Source organism: Trachurus japonicus, chromosome 13, assembly GCF_045865225.1.
Source record: "Trachurus japonicus isolate A0001 chromosome 13, Traja_1.0".
In the NCBI taxonomy this organism is placed as follows: domain Eukaryota; kingdom Metazoa; phylum Chordata; class Actinopteri; order Carangiformes; family Carangidae; genus Trachurus; species Trachurus japonicus.
The window spans coordinates 40,775,367-40,793,043 of NC_140919.1; the positions used below are offsets into that span (position 1 = coordinate 40,775,367).

At 46.2% G+C, this 17,677-nt stretch overlaps 1 protein-coding gene and 2 pseudogenes across 2 annotated transcripts in view; all 3 read right to left on the bottom strand.

The window, feature by feature from the left end:
* Positions 1–600: 600 nt before the first annotated feature.
* LOC146976649 (uncharacterized) lies at positions 601–1,776 on the bottom strand. The gene is made up of 3 exons (XM_085794653.1): positions 1,750–1,776; positions 1,044–1,200; positions 601–960 (listed from the first exon to the last, which is right to left on the bottom strand). Exons 1-3 carry the CDS (start codon positions 1,774–1,776, stop codon positions 788–790), a joined length of 357 nt encoding a protein of 118 aa, XP_085650779.1. The 3' UTR covers positions 601–787.
* A 382-nt stretch (positions 1,777–2,158) lies between these two features.
* On the bottom strand, positions 2,159–2,579 carry LOC146976650 (leucine-rich repeat-containing protein 39 pseudogene; annotated as a pseudogene).
* Positions 2,580–7,584: 5,005 nt separating this feature from the next.
* The window catches only part of LOC146976651 (lipoamide acyltransferase component of branched-chain alpha-keto acid dehydrogenase complex, mitochondrial-like), an 11,142-nt pseudogene continuing 1,049 nt past the window's right edge, over positions 7,585–17,677 (bottom strand). Inside the window, exons 2-6 of the transcript XR_015037412.1 lie at positions 11,255–11,420; positions 11,064–11,141; positions 8,823–9,014; positions 8,663–8,734; positions 7,585–7,792 (exon numbers count right to left, since the gene is read on the bottom strand). The product of XR_015037412.1 is annotated as a lipoamide acyltransferase component of branched-chain alpha-keto acid dehydrogenase complex, mitochondrial-like (transcript). The remainder of the gene's footprint in view (positions 7,793–8,662; positions 8,735–8,822; positions 9,015–11,063; positions 11,142–11,254; positions 11,421–17,677) is intronic.

The following is a 17,677-nucleotide window of genomic DNA, read 5'->3' on the forward strand; positions in this document are numbered from 1 at the left end:
AGGGTATGCGTTTACTGTATGTTACGTTGCCCTGGACAACGCTCCTTTTGCTCGGACTGTGAGTGGCAAATCAAACATCCCTCAACGTGGTGAAGATAGCTTGCACCGACAATTAAAGGTAACGAACCTACTGCTATGACTATAGGGATTATGGCAATGGGCCAATTTGCCAAAATGTTGAATTGTCCCTTTAAATATCTGGGGGAGTAGGAGTGATTCTTAGACTTGAGAAAGTTGATAAAAAGCTTTTGTTCTTAAGTTTGAGAGTTGGACTAAATTCCACAAATTCTCAACACTAAAATTCTCTAAGACTCGGACGACTTGGAAATTCAGTTTACAGCACATAGTACTATGGTAACTCGGCTCTGACACCGGCATTTAAGATTCAGTTCACTAAAGGTGTGACTAAGACACTTGATAACTACCTTTTAAAGGGATAGTAGCGGGGTTGTATGATCTACAAATAGCCCCTAAGTACTTTAATTGCAGTAGAAGACTCTCTGCATTTTTCCCAGCCCTTCAAAGTGCAGGAAAAACACAGTTTTTATTTGGACCTAACCAATTCACGTATCCCTCCGCCCAGGGTTAGCGCCCCCCGATCAGCAGTTGGTTAGGTCCAAATAAAAACTGTGTTTTTCCTGCACTTTGAAGGGCTGGAAAAAATTATATTATAACGAACAATGGAACTGTGTATTTTTTTAGGGGCTATTTGTAGATCATACAACCCCACTTTTAAAAAAATGCTACTATCCTTTAAGTGCATCTTTCAGTCAATAATTTGTTTTACTCATAAGTCGACTCCTATCCGGCCCCTGGTCCGTACCTGGTCAGGGAGGTGGTCCAGCTCCCGGTTCATGGCCAGCTCCAGTCTCTCCAGACTCTCACAGCCGCTCAGCTCCTCGGGAACCACCTGCACTCTGTTGTAGCTCAGCATCAGCTCTCTGAGCCGCGTCAACATCCCTGAGACCAGAACCAGAACCAGGAGGACACATGGTGAGACCGGCTACAGGGTCGGTCTTTGACCTGTCGGAGGTACTACTGACCGATCTGTTTGGGGATTTCAGAGACGCCGTTGCGGGACAGATCGAGCACCAGGAGGTTCTGGAAGCTGGAGATGAAGTGAGGGATCTTCTGCAGTCCGGTCCGGTGGAGCTGCCACTCCTGGACCTGGTTGAGCTGGACCAGACAGCCCGGCAGGACCTGCAGAGACAAACACTCACGTCAGACCAACGGTGTCATTTATGATATAAAAAAACAACAAAATTACTGGATTAATCAAACAATAATAGATTATTAAATTAATCGTCAACTATTTTGATAATCTAATAATCAGTTTGAGTAGTTTCTTAAGAAAAAAAGTCCAAATTCTCTGATTTCAGCTTCTTCAATGTGAATATTTCTGGTTTCTTTGTTCCTTTATGACAATAAACTGAGTCTCTCTTTGGTTTGTGGACAAAACAAGACATGTGAGGACGTCGTCTGGTGGTTTGAGAAACACTGATTGATATTTTTCAACATTTTTTAAAACATTTTATTGACCAAACAACTAATCGATTAATCGTTTACATAATCAACAGATTAATTGATAATGAAAATAATTGTTAGCTGCAGCCCTACCAAGAAGTAACTGAGTTAGTAACTGAATTACTACATACTGTAATAAAAGTAACAACTGCGTTGCTTTTTTTAATATAAAATGCTGAAATATGTCAAATTACTTGAACTCATCCCAGTAACCTCCCTCCCAACTCTGGAGTTGGTTCGTTCCAGATACATGTTTTTTTTTTCTACTAGTCGGTTAAGGGACTGAAAAAAAAAAGTCAAACGTACACTTTAACAGATGTATTATTATTTTCTGATGGGACTTCTTGAGTCAAGTAACGGTGCATTTTATTGTCAGTAACAGTAACGGCGTTATAGCGGGGGAAAGGTAACTTTTTTGATTACCTGTCACTGAAAAAGTAGCGTCGTTAGTTACACCGTTATTTTATGATGTGATATTCCCTGGTCATGATTGGTCTAGCCCATATTCTAATACGGAAATGACAAAATAAAGAGGCAAATAAGCCTTGTCCTTTTATCAAAGTTAATGATTTTGCACTTTTCCACGCATACGCTGACCTTTTTGCTTTAAAAAATCCCTATACAGACAGATATCTTAACCTCCCCCCCAAATGTTTAACCCTAAGCTAGGCCCCTGCATCAGACCGAAGACTGGACCAGGACAATAATCTGATACCTTCCACTCCTCCTGCTCGATGCGGAGCACCAGCCGTCCGTCCTCGGTCTGCAGCTTCTGTCTGAGTCGAGCCAGAAGGGCCCGGTCCTCCCAGACCCCCAGGCTGAGTCTGGAGCGCCGCTCGGTGCCGCTCCTCCTCCTCTGCTGCTCCTCCTCGTCCTGCTCCTCCCTCCTCCTCTTGATCCGGGTCTCCCACAGAGCTCTGACCGAGCTGATGGAGCCGCACACCGCCACGCCCCCCACCATGGTCACCACGACGACGACGACGTCACAGCGCCGCACGGGGAGACAGGCGAGATGACCTCTGACCTCTGAGCTGCAGCCTCGCTCTCCTCCTGATCATCCTGTAGGAACAAACACAAAACATTTCATTTCTATTTTACTAAATAAATTGTGAAGAAAACTGTTTTTTTTATTATTCATTTAATTGAAGCCTATATTGAGGCCACATTTTGTAATAATGTAATTAATTTCACCTCATGATGTAATATTTTGTAAAATCTGCGACAGTTTGTAACATTTTGTAACCTTTTTTTGTAAAATTTTTGAACGCAATATGTAATAAACTTTGCTGCATTTTGAAATAAACGTTAATGTTACATTTTGCACAAAATTCTTACATTTTCTATATAAAAAAGTGCAACACTTTTATTTTGTAACTAATGCAATATGTAACAACTTATAACAAAATGCGACAAGGTTTATTACACATTTATTGCATTATAATGCAACTTTATTACATAATGTGGCACTACAAGGCCTAATCTATTATTTGTATTATTTAAATTAATGTGTTTGTTTTTTTATGCATCTTAAATTACTCTTTGTCTATTTATATATTTATCTTTTATCTATTTATCTATCTCTAGTTATTAGGGAGAGATGCACATAAATGTCGTTGTGCTTCATTGCTCGATGACAATAAAGGAAAATTGAAATTTACAATATAACAGAAAATCCTCATTTTCGTGAAATTACAAGTTATTTATTTGATTTGATTTATTTTCCATTTATCTTCACATTGTCAGTTACACATAGAATGAAAAGAAAACTACTGTAGTACATTTATTCTGAGTGTAGTATCTTAAAAGTATTGTTAGTTGTATTTCCATTAGTGCTGTAGTACAGTGTTATTATTCTGTAGTATCACAGTAATGGACTGTTGTGTTACAGTGTTGTGGTACTGTAGTCTAACAGTGTTGTAGAACTACAGTATAATTACAGTAGTATTATCATAGCACCACTGTGTTATTGTAGTACTGTAGTATTACAGTGTTGTATTATCAGAGTACAGCTGTACAGTGTTGTAGTAGTATCACACAGTACCACAGTGTTAGTGTTGTAGTCGGTGAACACTGGTGTCATGTTGTAGTTAGTGTTGTATTACTATAGCTCTGTAGTATTGCAGTACTGTGGTACTCCAGTATAACAGTGAGGTAGTATTATTACAGTGTAGCAGTATTGTATTGCAGTATTATTGTAGTAGTACAGTCTCAGTGTAGCAGCTCTCACCTTGTCTCAGCGCAGCGGCAACAGTCGTCGTCCATGCTGCTGAGAAATTTGACCTCAGATCAGATCAGCTGCTGGTTAATTTTAGTCAGAGTCTCCAGGTCACGTGACCGACAGATACCCCCACCTCTTACCCCCCCTCTTACCCTCTTACCCCCCCCCCCCCCCCTCCACTCAGAGTCACATGACTGGTCCTGGTCCTGGTCCAGGGAGAGGAGTCGGGGTCTCTCAGCCAATCAGAGCGGAGGACCTCCCACCTTCTCTCTGACCTCTGGAGTTTCTGGTCCACACACAGCAGCCCTACAGAAGAAGGATGGGATGTAGGAGCTCAGTGCATCATGGGAGTTTGGTGAAAGAAGCTAAAATGAGTCGTAGCAACAAGTAATAAATATTTGACACATGAAGTAAAGACATTGGCCTTTGGTCAGCCCTAGATATTATGGTATTAAACTACATCTTTTTATTTAACTAGGCTAGTTAAATCACAGTAGCATACTGATGTGTTGAACTTACAGGCTTGTTACTAAGTATTAATTATCATGATAAATAAAACTCAACCTCACACAGCTCCATGTTGTCTCTGTGTGGTGTTCAGGGACAGTCAGGACAGTCTGAGGACAGAGTTTATATTAATGCACCGTGACACAGTGGCAGGTCTCTGTACGTCTTCACCACAGATCACAGATCAGCTGTTCAGCTGGAGGAGGAAAACTCAGCTGTTCTCGGTTCCACCGCGACGTGCGCCTGGCGTTTGTTTTTTCTCTCCATTTATCAAGCTCCGGTAGCGACCCAGGTAAAATACGGGAGGACACCGTGCAGCTTCTTCATTAAATCCAAACAGTCCGACACAGCGACGCAGACGCACTGCTCCTCTTTGACTCTAAAGTCTCAGCAACTGGACTTATACTGAGTCTCCAGACCAGTTGGACCAGTCCCAGCCTGGTCAGATGCGTAGAACTGATGAAGCCTCTTGGATGAAGGTGAAACGTCTTCAGACAAATAACTAAGTCCAGTTGCTTTCGATTTAACCTCCTTTGAAAAAATAAAAATAAAAAATGTTGTAGTGAAAATGATTTTTTTTTTTACACGAGTCAAAACGAGCGTCAAATCGCGTATCTCGCGTTTGGTCGCGCGTCAAAGCTCGCGCGAAAAAAAAGCGTGTTTGGTGGGAAGCCCCTTGTGGGTCTTCCCACCAAACACGATGAAAGAGACGAAGACGCGATGGTCCCGTCGCCATAAAAGAATCGCGTGTATTGCGTCGCAAAAAAAAAAGTCGCGTATACCGCGTCTCGCGCCTAATCGCGTCTCGCGCCTAATCGCGTCTTTGCGTCACGGCCTTTTACACCGCGGACGTAACGAATAAACGGTGACGGTGTGAACGGACAACATAGAACAGGACCAGACGTGGCGTTGTTTCCTCTTTTCACCGACAGCTCCACTCTCCCTTACTTACACTAACTACTGTTATTGTTGAGGCCAGAGAATTGTGGGATTTGTAGTTTTTGACCAATCGCAGGTTGTGATCTTTCTGTTTTTGTGATTTTCCCGGTTCACATTATATGAAGTATTTTTTTTTTTTAGGGGCAAATGCGAGTGAAATGCTCGCCCATGGTGGGCATAAGAACATTTAAGACCTGTCTAAAATTATTTAAGACTTGAACACAATAATTCAACAAATTTAAGACATTTTAAGGCCTAAAATTTAGACATTTTTAGACCCCGCGGATACCCTGTTACCCCTGGCAAAAAACTGTATTGTTCTGTATATAATTATATATAAAGCAATTGAATTTTTTTTTTTTTTTTAAATTGAAATACATTATTGTTTCATTTATACTTTGTTGGATTGGTTTTTTGTTTCTTCAGTGTTTTTTAAACAGCCAGAAATGATCTCATCTGGTCTGGCTGTTTAAATAGATTTTAAAAATGCAAATATACAGTAGCTACATCAGTCAAATACATTGGGAACATTTCCCCATGTGTTTCAAATTTAAACTTCAAATCTCATTAAATTTGCTAATAGTTGGGAAAAAGTTCTTTAATTGTGAAATAATCAAAACTTTATATATTCTACATTATAAATGTTGTTTATTTGACCAGATAACATTTAATTTAAATCCCATTTTGTTCCTGAATCCACCAAACTGCTGGGATCAGAATAATCCTGATGTTCTGGATCAACGTTTTCCTGATCCGACTAAAAAGCTCTGAACGACACAAACTGATGAAGGTTTGATCCATTTTCAAGATTTGATCTGATCAATGATCCAAAATCCGATCAGTTTTTAACCCTTTGTAACAACTGGGTCCAGGACCAGAAAGTGACTTCTCCCACGTTATCTGAGGAACCTGAACTCACCACAAACGACTCAGACTTGGTTCACTTCAACTTTATTGAGTTTTTTTTTTTCTTTTTTTTTCTTTTTTCTCGTTTGACCAGGGTTCAGACACTTCACAGTTTATGAGTCGGACCAGAACCAGAACCAGAACCAGGACCAGAACCAGGTCCAAGAGTCCTGATCCGGATCCACATCCCAACACAAAACCACGACAGCATCAACAACAACAAACAACAAACAACAAACATTTCAACACATGAAACAAAACAAAACAAAACAAAATAGACAAAATAAAGGTCAGTATCAAAAAAAAAAAAAAAACTACGACACCATCGTTACCCAGCAGCCCAGAGGAAGATGTCGGGACCGGGACCGGGACCGGGACCGGGACCGGGACCAGAACCAGGTCAGGGAGCAGCTGGTGGGGGGAGGGGAGAGGGGAGAGAGGGGGGGGGCACTTAGCAGCTACAGAACCAGGACCAGAACCAGGACCAGAACCAGAATCAGAACCAGAACCAGAACCAGGACCAGGACCAGGTCTTCCCCTCAGGAGCTGGAGGAGCAGTAACAGTCAGACGGGTCCAGAACCAGAACCAGCAGCAGGTCCACCGGTTCATTTACACACAGTTCAGTCAGTCGGGACCAGATCGGACCGGGACCAGGACCAGGACCGGGACCAGGACCAGAGATCAGCGGAGACTTTGTGGACCTTTCACAGAGCGGTTGGTCCTGGTTCAGGACTCAGAAAACCACTTTAAACTGGACCAGATCCCAGACGGGTTCATCTGATCTGGATCGAACTGATGGAACTGGACTCTGGTGAACCCGGGTCTCAGGTCTCAGGACCCAGTTCTGCCCCCCCCTCCCCCCCAATCAGACTCTGGTTCTGGATCTCTCTTACACACACACACACACACACACACTGGTTCAGTCTCACTTCCTGTGATTTTCAAATTAAAAGTTTCACCGATTAAAATTATTATTATTAGGATTAATTTTCCAAATAGAAAAAAAAACAACAAAACTGGTCCGGTCCAGGATAACAGAGTCCAAACTGATCAATGAACTGATGAATTATTGATGACACACACACACACACACACACACACACACACCCCCCCGACCCCCCAGCAAAGAGAATCCAGACCCAGACCACCAGCACCTGAAGAGCTGAACCCTGGTTCAACTTGGACCAAAAACTACAAAAACCTCTAAACCTCCAACCGAGAGAGAGAGAGAGAGTAAGGGGGTGGGTGGGTGAGTGAATGAGTGGTTGTCATGGAAACGACATGATTGACAGGCTGGCCCCTCCCCCGCCGCATCGCGCCGCCGCCGCAACTCGCTCAAAGGCAACAAGGAAATGAGAGAAAAGAAGAAGAAAGAGAAGAAGATGATGATGATGAAGGCAGCAGCAGCGGCGGCGGCGGCGGCGGCGGCGGTGGCGGCGAAGGGGGAGAGGTGAAGGTGTGTTAGTGTTGGCGGTCCGGTTCCATCCGGTTCCATCCGGTTCCATCCGGTTCCGTCCGGTCGGGTCCGGTCACTTGAGGTCCAGCACCATGCTGGCCGGGTTCTCCAGGTATTCCCGCCACAGGTTGGAGAAGCGGCACATGGTGGCGCCGTCGATGATGCGGTGATCCGCCGACCAGCTGACCGCCATGATGTGAGCCGGGACCACCTGACCGCCGGCGCCGAACCGGGGCAGCACCTGAGAGCACACACACACACACACACACACACACACACACACACACACACACACACACATAGAGCGTTGGAATTAGCATTCGGCCCCAAGTTTTCAAAACAAATGAAGATTTTTTTTCCCGCTATATACATTATAGTTCAACATTTTGGCAAATTGGCCCATTGCCATAATCCCTATAGTCATAGCAGTAGGTTCGTTACCTTTAGTTGTCGGTGCAAGCTATTTTTAGAACGGCGGAGCAGAGCCGTGAGCTGCTCAGAGCTACGCTACGGAGGCTCATTATGGGATTTCTTGGTTTCCCTCATCAAACTCATCAAATACACAATCCAACAACTCCACAACGCTCTGGTGGACAAGTTGTGACCTGCACATTCACCACGCTATGAGATAATAACACAACGTTACCAGACAGAGTTGTTTTAGAGGGAAATTCATGCAAAACCGCTGATGCGTGTTGCCTTCAGGGACAGTTTTTCATCAACAGTCTCTGTATTTCCCTCTAAAACAACTCTGTGTGGTAACGTTGTGTTATTATCTCATAGCGTGGTGAATGTGCAGGTCACAACTTGTCCACCAGAGCGTTGTGGAGTTGTTGGATTGTGTATTTGATGAGTTTGATGAGCGAAACCAAAGAAATCCCATAATGAGCCTCCGTAGCGTAGCTCTGAGCAGCTCGCAGCTCTGCTCTGGATTATGGCAATGGGCCAATTTGACAAAATGTTGAACTATCCCTTTAAACTCTAATTACCTTTCTTTCTTTTTTTATTATATACCCTGCACACACACACAGGAAGGGGGCGGGGCTTGGCTTATCTAAGTACTTTGACCTCTGTGGTGTGTTCATGGGCCGTGGGAAAGTCTGCAACTCACCTGCATTTTCCCCAGCGCTCCGATGGCGACCTCAGGAGGGAGGATGACTGGTTTGGCGTACGTCCCTCCGATCTACAACACACACACAGAGGAAACAGGTTGTGGTTAGAGCGGGTCTAGAGTCCGTCTCCGTCCTCAGAGCGGCGGCGTCTGGACTCACTGATCCGATGTTGGACAGGGTGAACGTTCCCCCCGTCAGCTCCGACGTTCCCAGCTGCCCCACGGCGCCGAGCGTCTGCAGCCGGTTCAGCTCCTGGGCGATGTCGAACACGCTGAGCAGCTGCACGTTCTTCACGTTGGGCACCAGCAGACCCTGACTCGTGTCCATCGCCAGCCCGATGTTGTGAGACGCCTGAGGGCAAAGAGACACACCAAGGTGATTAGATATAAATGATGTGAAGTAACCGGGTCAGACTGATCCAGACCCAGTGATCTGATCGGATTCTGGGAAACCTGATCAATGACAACTGATTAATGATTATCTGACACATAACAGGTCTGATCTGCTGTTAAAGGGATATTCAGCTACAAATTCAGTTGGGACAGACTTTCAAACCAAGAACTTTTTTATCGGGGCCAGATGTTTTCAGTGACACAAACATACGAAATGTAGAGAAAAAGGGTTATTTTCTGCCTCTGCGCTGGTCTCACATTTGGGCTTATTCTGACCAAATGGTAGCTCCTATCAGAAAAAGACGCAGACCGTGGTCGTCGTAAGGATTTCCTGAACACTTTGGTATGATTTTGGTGTTTCTACAGTAAATATTTTGGAAACACTTGCAAGTTATAAACAGGGGTCCCTCCTGCTTCTCTTTGTATTAGAGTCAATGGGCGGCAGGAAGAGACCTGGCCGCAATGAGAGGCTCACAGTTTAAATTTTGTAAGTCTCTCTGCTTCGATGAACACATTGTTAGAGAGAGGACACGTTTGTGTACAAATGTGGAAAAAATCATGTGTGTAGAGTGTAATTTGTGGCTGAAAGCAGCGTGGAAAGAGAAAAAATGATGTCACCCACGCTAGCCTGAACATTCTGCGCAATACACACCCATTATAATCACAACACTTCTCCAAATATGATCATGGTCATTAAACAGTGATTGATCAAAAACTATAATACCTATCGAAAAACGTGAATTAATACACCAATAAACGAGAGTTGTGTCTTGCAGAAGTCAGAGGACAGAGCCTCGCTGTCTTTGCCCCGTGGCCCTAACTAAAAGTGCCCAGTTTGATCGGATAAAACCTTGAAAACGGGTTATTGCAAAAACTAAAACCAGATCACGTGATCCAGTCTCTGTTTTAATCTGGATCAAACCCTCAGTTTGTGTTGATCAGAACTGTTTAGTCGGATCAGGAAACTTTGACCCGTCTTTGTGTGTGTGTGCACCAGCGCGCACGTGAGAGACGGGCCGCCACAGACTCGTTAATTAATAGGAAACACTGCTGGTTGGTAAGTTTCATTTTTACCGCACACCACTGGCATGCATGCTCGCTTCTCTCTCTCTCTGTGTGTGTGTGTTGTGTGTGAACACAGCGAAAGAGTGCTATGCGGAGATGAATTAACGGAACGATATTGCGTTCAATCAATTTGTGTCTTGGTCTTGATTCTGTGGCGCTGCGCCACACATTGTCTACATATGGGAAACAATAGGTGTGTGTGTTTGAGTAACATGAACGTCTGTGTTTCATTCTATAAACTACTGATAACAATTTCTCCCAAAAATTACAACTGGTCAAAATAACAAAAAAAGATGCAGTGTTTTCATACCTCAAATAATGCAAAGAAGTTGACCCTAACCCTTGATTTTTAAACAGACCACTAATGTTTTAATTTAGGAAGAGTTCAGATTAATATTGATGGAAATTTCAATTTTAATCCTGCAGCAGTGATTGTTTATTGATTTACTGATTATTTACTGATACATATATTATAGTTCTAAGATTTTCTATTAAAATAAAGCCAATAATGACATTTTCTGTGTTCTCTTTTTATTTGGAAAAGTACCAAAAAGTATCGAAAAGTATTGAAAAACATTTTGGTACCGATACCGGTACCAACATGTTGGTATCGTGACAACACTAGTTGTCAGATGAGGTCTGGCTGTTTAAACGACATTGAAGAAACAACAAACAGCAGAGAAAAACAACACAAACATCCCATTTTCAAATAAATCCACTCTGAGTGTCTCCATGCTGCTGTTCTACCTCTTGTTTACACATTTAAAACACTCATTATCTGGATTTGGTCATCTAGAGAAGCTTGTATCTGCTCTGCACAATCTGGGGTAAAGGTAAAGATGGATTACGTGATCCTGGATGGCAAAACAACGGATTGAAACAACTGGGTCTTAAAGAAAAAGTTTGAATCTACAATGTAGAAAGTGTCCAGTCCGGGTCGTACCTTGTAGGTGATGTTCTGACAGCTCTGGTCCAATGAGGAGTTCAGGATGGGGAAGTGCAGGAGTCCCAGAGAGGCAGCCTGAGCCAATGAGAGCACAGCATCAACGTCAGCATCAAACATCACGTGACCAATCAGCATCAAGGTCGCCCCCGCCAAGCCCCGCCCCCTCGCCCCTCCTCTCAGACCCGTACCTTGATGAAGAAGGGCATGAAGCTGAGTTTGACCCCCGGCCCTCGGCGAGGGGCCGGAGCTCCGCCCGCAGCGCCACCAGGCGGCTCAGGTCGACCTCGTCACAGTAGCCGAAGTGAGGGATCATCAGAGCGGCCGTCATCGTCTTCACCATCGCTTTGTGGAAACCTGATCAATGACAGCTGATTACTGATTATCTGAGACATATCAGGTCTGATCTACTGTTAAAGGGATATTCAGCTAAAAATTCAGTTGGGACAGACTTTCAAACCAAGAACTTTTTTATCTGGCTCAGACGTTTTCAGTGACACAAACATACGAAATGTAGAGAAAAAGGGTGATTTTCTGCCTCTGTGCTGGTCTCACATTTGGGCTGATTCTGAGAAAACGGTAGCTACTATCAGAAGAAGAAGCAGACCGTGGTCGTCGTAAAGACTTCCTGAACACTTTGATATGACTTTGGTGTTTCTACAGTAAATATTTTAGAAACATTTGCAAGTTATAAACAGGGGTCCCCTCTGCTTCTCTCAGAAAATCTTTGTATTAGAGTCAATGGGCGGCAGGAAGAGACCTGGCCGCAATGAGAGGCTCACAGTTTAAATTCTGTAAGTCTCTCTGCTTTGATGAACACATTGTTAGAGAGAGGACAAGTTTGTCTACAACTGTGGAAAAGATTATGTGTGTAGAGTGTAAATTGTGCCCGTGAGCAGCGTGGAAAGAGAAAAATTCAGACAATTTCTGGCAACTTCTCCCACTCTGACACGAACATTCCACCCAATACACACCCATTATAATCTCAACACTTCTCCAAATAGGGTCATGGTCATTAAACAGTGACTGATCAAAAACTATAATACCTATCGAAACGTGGATTAATACACCAATAGACGAGACTTGTGTCTTGCAGAAGCCAGAGGACAGTTGCCTCGATGTGTTTGCCCCGTGGCCCTAACTAAAAGCTCCCAGTTTTAGCAACAACTTGCTTCCCGTATGAATTTAAATCAGTAAAATTGTGGTCACCTAGATGCACCTCAAGGTCATGTAGCCCCCATAAATTTAACATAGTGTATATGGTTTTAAGTGTTGTGATTTTTGCATGTAGTAGCATATAAATGTCCACAAGGTGGCGTATTACGCTCACCAGTGGGTCCAGAAATCAGCGGTAGAAATGAGGAAGAAGGAGGAAGTGAACAAAAACAAGATGAATGCAAGTGTGAATGCAGCTTTTCGTGAGCAGCGTGGAGTGAATGTTGATATATATCCGTTAAGTTTTATGTTTTTGCTGTCCGAGAAAAGGTTAAAGTTGTTCGGGACGACGTTGTGTTGCCAGAAGATTAAGGAGGATAACTAACTAGTGTGTTTTGATGACTATTCTCCGGTGAGTGTGTTGTGTTTTCAGTGTTAGCTTTAACTGTGTTAGCCTGAGCTAATTTCAATGACCGTGAATGATGAAAAAAAACAATCGGAGAAACGTGATGTGTTTGGAAAATGCATATCGCTGTTGATTTCAAGATGTAAAAGAAATACTGCTAACAGAAAAATAGCCTTTTAAGTTTTATTTTCTTGAAGGCATATGTATTCTGTTGTGACTGTGTGAAAAAAAAGTAAAGATGAAAAAGATATCAGAGAAAAACGAGCTGTTAGGTTTTACTAATGCTGCATAGTTTAAAGAATCAATATGGACTTTAACTAAGGTTAAACTGTGCACTATGCAGGTTGGTTTTTTTTATGGTTGACTTCTGAGAGGAGACAACGGCGACTCGCGGTGGGTTCAGCGGGGTGAGCGGCAGCCAGGCCGCTACTACAGCTGCAAGTGGAGCCACTCCGTGGATCGAGAAACAACAGGACAGCTTCAACTGGATTCCAGATAAGAAACTTGACAAAACAACATAAAAAAGGGGGCCCCTACATAACTGAACTGAGACTGAACTAACCGAAAAGGAGACATTGAAACTTATGACTTGACTAAACTGAACTTGAAAAGACTGCAACTGAACTGAAGGACTAATTTCCTTTTGTGAGGAAGATCCCACTTTACAGTGGAGGTGATTTCATTTAAGTTTATTATTTTCAGTACCCGGGTACAGTACTTTACATTGGCCAATTGAATCATTGTGTTTTCTTTCTTATTTGTGATATCTTACAGAGCTCTGAGGTAAACAGAGGTACATTTAATTTCACTTGAACTTGGTCTACTGTATTTGGTTTTATCATTTTGTCAAAGCATAACATAGAGGTGAATTAGACCTTATTGAGAGAAGTGTTTCTATTTTTCTATGGTGAATAAATGCACCCAGTTATTGTCTAAAATTTAACACTTGTGTTTTGCTTATTAATCCTCCCACTGAACTTAGGGCTTAGATATTGGTGTCATACTATTCCTCGGACTCACTACTCTTTCTATTAGTGTTACAGTCATAAAGAAGGAAAACAGTATTCACAGTCTACTGAAGGCTAAAGGTTCAGGTTTTTCTGCAATTCTTATACCACCATCTGGGTCTGTGTCAAACCTACGCCCTTTAAAGAACCAGTACTAACCGACTAAGTGATTGATTGATCAGCTCATGGTCAATAATCTCAGAGTCTCTAAAGTCTGCACTGATGTAGGGCTGGGCGATATGGCGATATTAGATCATGAAGGATTAGAGTGTGTAGACGATCCGCCAAAGTGCAGAGATCGTAGGATCGTCTGGGGCACATTCTATAAATTGCAGTTCTATGCTGCAAAGCGCAAACAAAGGACATTTTCAAAGTTTGCTAAAAGAGATAACAACAGTTACTTTAGTTTGTATTTTTATTTGACCCTTTTCAATCAGCTATTTAGTGTTTTGATATACTTAAAATCCTGTTAAAATGACTGTGTTGAATAAAACAAACAGTAATGTCTTCATTGATATTTTACTTTCATGTTTATTAAAAGCTACCTCTTATGTTGCAAGAGTGTACTTTATCAGAGTGTGTGTGTTTTTGCACATGTTGGCAAAACTGCAACTATTTAGATTAAAATCTGTTCAGAAAGGTTCTTTGGCCTCAATTGTCTGTTTTTCTTTTTTCAATTTAAGATCGTCCCCTCCTTGAACCGCCACCTTACCGTGGTGGAGGGGTTTGAGCACCCGAATGATCCTGGGAGCTATGTTGTCCGGGGCTTAATGCCCCTGGTAGGGTCTCCCAAGGCAAACAGGTCCTAGGTGACGGGTCAGACTAAGAGCGGTTCCAAAACCCCTTATGAGTGGAACAATATCAAGGACGTTCACGTCGCCCGGATCGGCGTCACCGGGGCCCCACCCTGGAGCCAGGCCTGGGGTTGGGGCTCGCAGGCGAGCGCCTGGTGGCCGGGTCTCCGCCCACGGGACCCGGCCGGGCCCAGCCCGAAGGAGCGACGTGGGCCCGCCTTCCAGTAGGCCCACCACCCGCAGGAAGGACCATGAGGGGCCGGTGCCGTGTGTTTTGGGTGGCAGCCGTGGGCGGGGGCCCCGGCGACCCAATCCCCGGACAACGACTCTGGCTTTAGGGACATGGAATGTCACCTCGCTGGGGGGGAAAGAGCCTGAGCTCGTGCGGGAGGCTGAGAGGTATCGACTAGAGATAGTCGGGCTCACCTCCACGCACAGCCTGGGCTCTGGAACCCAACTCCTTGAGAGAGGCTGGACTCTCTTCCACTCTGGAGTTGCCCATGGTGAGAGGCGGCGAGCTGGTGTGGGCTTGCTCATAGCCCCCCAGCTCAGCCGCCATGTGTTGGAGTTCTCCCCACTGAACGAGAGGGTCGTTTCCCTGCGCCTTCGGGTCGGGGATAGGTCTCTCACTGTTGTCTCGGCCTACGGGCCGAACGGCAGTGCAGAGTACCCGGCCTTCCTGGAGGCCCTGGGAGGGGTGCTGGAAAGTGCTCCAACCGGGGACTCCATCGTTCTGTTGGGGGACTTCAACGCTCACGTGGGCAGCGACAGTGTTACCTGGAGAGGTGTGATTGGGAGGAACGGCCTCCCCGATCTGAACCCGAGCGGTGTTTTGTTATTGGACTTCTGTGCTAGCCACGGTTTGTCCATAACGAACACCATGTTCAAGCATAAGGGTGCCCATCAGTGCACGTGGCACCAGGACACCCTAGGCCGGAGGTCAATGATCGACTTTGTAGTCGTGTCATCTGATCTCCGGCCGTATGTCTTGGACACTCGGGTGAAGAGAGGGGCTGAGCTGTCAACTGATCACCACCTGGTGGTGAGTTGGATCCGCTGGCAGGGGAGGAAGCTGGTCAGACTTGGCAGACCCAAGCGTATCGTGAGGGTCTGCTGGGAACGTCTGGCAGAATCCCCTGTCAGGGAGGTCTTCAACTCCCACCTCCGGGAGAGCTTTGACCGGATTCCGAGGGGGGCCGGAGACATTGAGTCTGAATGGACCATGTTCTCCACTTCCATTGTTGACGCGGCCGTCCGGAGCTGTGGCCGTAAGGTCTCCGGTGCTTGTCGTGGCGGTAATCCCCGAACCCGGTGGTGGACACCAGAAGTAAGGGATGCCGTCAAGCTGAAGAAGGAGTCCTACCGAGCCTGGCTAGCTCGGGGGACTCCCGAGGCAGCTGACAGGTACCGGCAGGCCAAGCGGACGGCAGCCCGGGCGGTCGCGGAAGCAAAAACTCGGGTCTGGGAAAAGTTCGGGGAGGCCATGGAGGAGGACTACCGGTCGGCCTCGAGGAAATTCTGGCAAACCATCCGACGCCTCAGGAGGGGGAAGCAGTGCTCCGCCAACACTGTTTACAGTGGAGGAGGGGAGCTGTTGACCTCGACTGGGGATATCGTCGGACGGTGGAAGGAATACTTCGAGGATCTCCTCAATCCCACTGACACGCCTTCCGTCGAGGAAGCAGAGGCCGGGGCATTCAGAGGTTGATTCATTCATCACCCAAGCTGAAGTCACTGAGGTAGTCCAGAAGCTCCTCAGTGTCAAGGCACCGGGATGAGATCCGCCCTGAGTACCTCAAGTCTCTGGATGTTGCGGGGCTGTCGTGGCTGACACGCCTCTGCAGCATCGCATGGCAGTCGGGGACAGTGCCTCTGGACTGGCAGACCGGGGTGGTGGTCCCTCTCTTCAAAAAGGGGGACCGGAGGGTGTGTTCCAACTACCGGGGGATCACACTCCTCAGCCTCCCGGGGAAAGTCTATTCCAGGGTGCTGGAGAGGAGAATTCGGCCGATAGTCGAACCTCGGATTCAGGAGGAACAATGCGGTTTTCGTCCTGGCCGTGGAACGCTGGACCAGCTCTACACCCTCCGCAGGCTGCTCGAGGGTGCATGGGAGTTTGCCCAACCAGTCCACATGTGTTTTGTGGACTTGGAGAAGGCTTTCGGACCGTGTCCCACGTGGCATCCTGTGGGAGGTGCTCCGAGAGTATGGGGTCGGAGGCCCTCTGCTGAGGGCTGTACGGTCCCTGTATGACCGGAGCAGGAGCTTGGTTCGCATTGCCGGCAGTAAGTCAGACCTGTTCCCGGTGCGTGTTGGACTCCGGCAGGGCTGCCCTTTGTCACCGGTTCTGTTCATTATTTATATGGACAGAATTTCTAGGTGCAGCCAAGGGCCGGAGGGGGTACGGTTCGGGAGCCACTTGATTTCATCTCTGCTTTTTGCAGATGATGTGGTCTTGTTGGCTCCCTCGAGCCAGGACCTTCAGCATGCACTGGGGCGGTTTGCAGCCGAGTGTGAAGCAGCTGGGATGAGAATCAGCACCTCTAAGTCCGAGGCCATGGTTCTCGACCGGAAAAAGGTGGCTTGCACCCTCCAGGTCGGGGGAGAGTTCCTGCCTCAGGTGGAGGAGTTTAAGTATCTTGGGGTCTTGTTCACGAGTGAGGGGAGAACGGAGCGCGAGATCGACAGGCGGATCGGTGCGGCGGCCGCAGTAATGCGGTCATTGTATCGGTCCGTCGTGGTGAAGAAGGAGCTGAGCCGAAAGGCAAAGCTCTCGATTTACCGGTCGATCTACGTTCCCACCCTCACCTATGGTCATGAACTCTGGGTCATGACCGAAAGAACGGGATCCCGGATACAAGCGGCCGAAATGAGTTTCCTCCGCAGGGTGGCGGGGCGCTCCCTTAGAGATAGGGTGAGGAGCTCTGTCACCCGGGAGGAGCTCGGAGTAGAGCCGCTGCTCCTCCACATCGAGAGGAGCCAGCTGAGGTGGCTCGGGCACCTGTATAGGATGCCCCCTGGACGCCTCCCCCGTGAGGTGTTTCCGGGCATGCCCCACCGGGAGGAGGCCCCGGGGAAGACCCAGGACACGCTGGAGTGACTACGTCACTCGGCTGGCCTGGGAACGCCTTGGGGTCCCCCGGAAGAGCTGGAGGAAGTGTCCGGGGAGAGGGAAGTCTGGGGATCCCTGCTCCGACTGCTGCCCCCGCGACCCGGACTCGGATAAGCGGATGAAAATGGATGGATGGATGG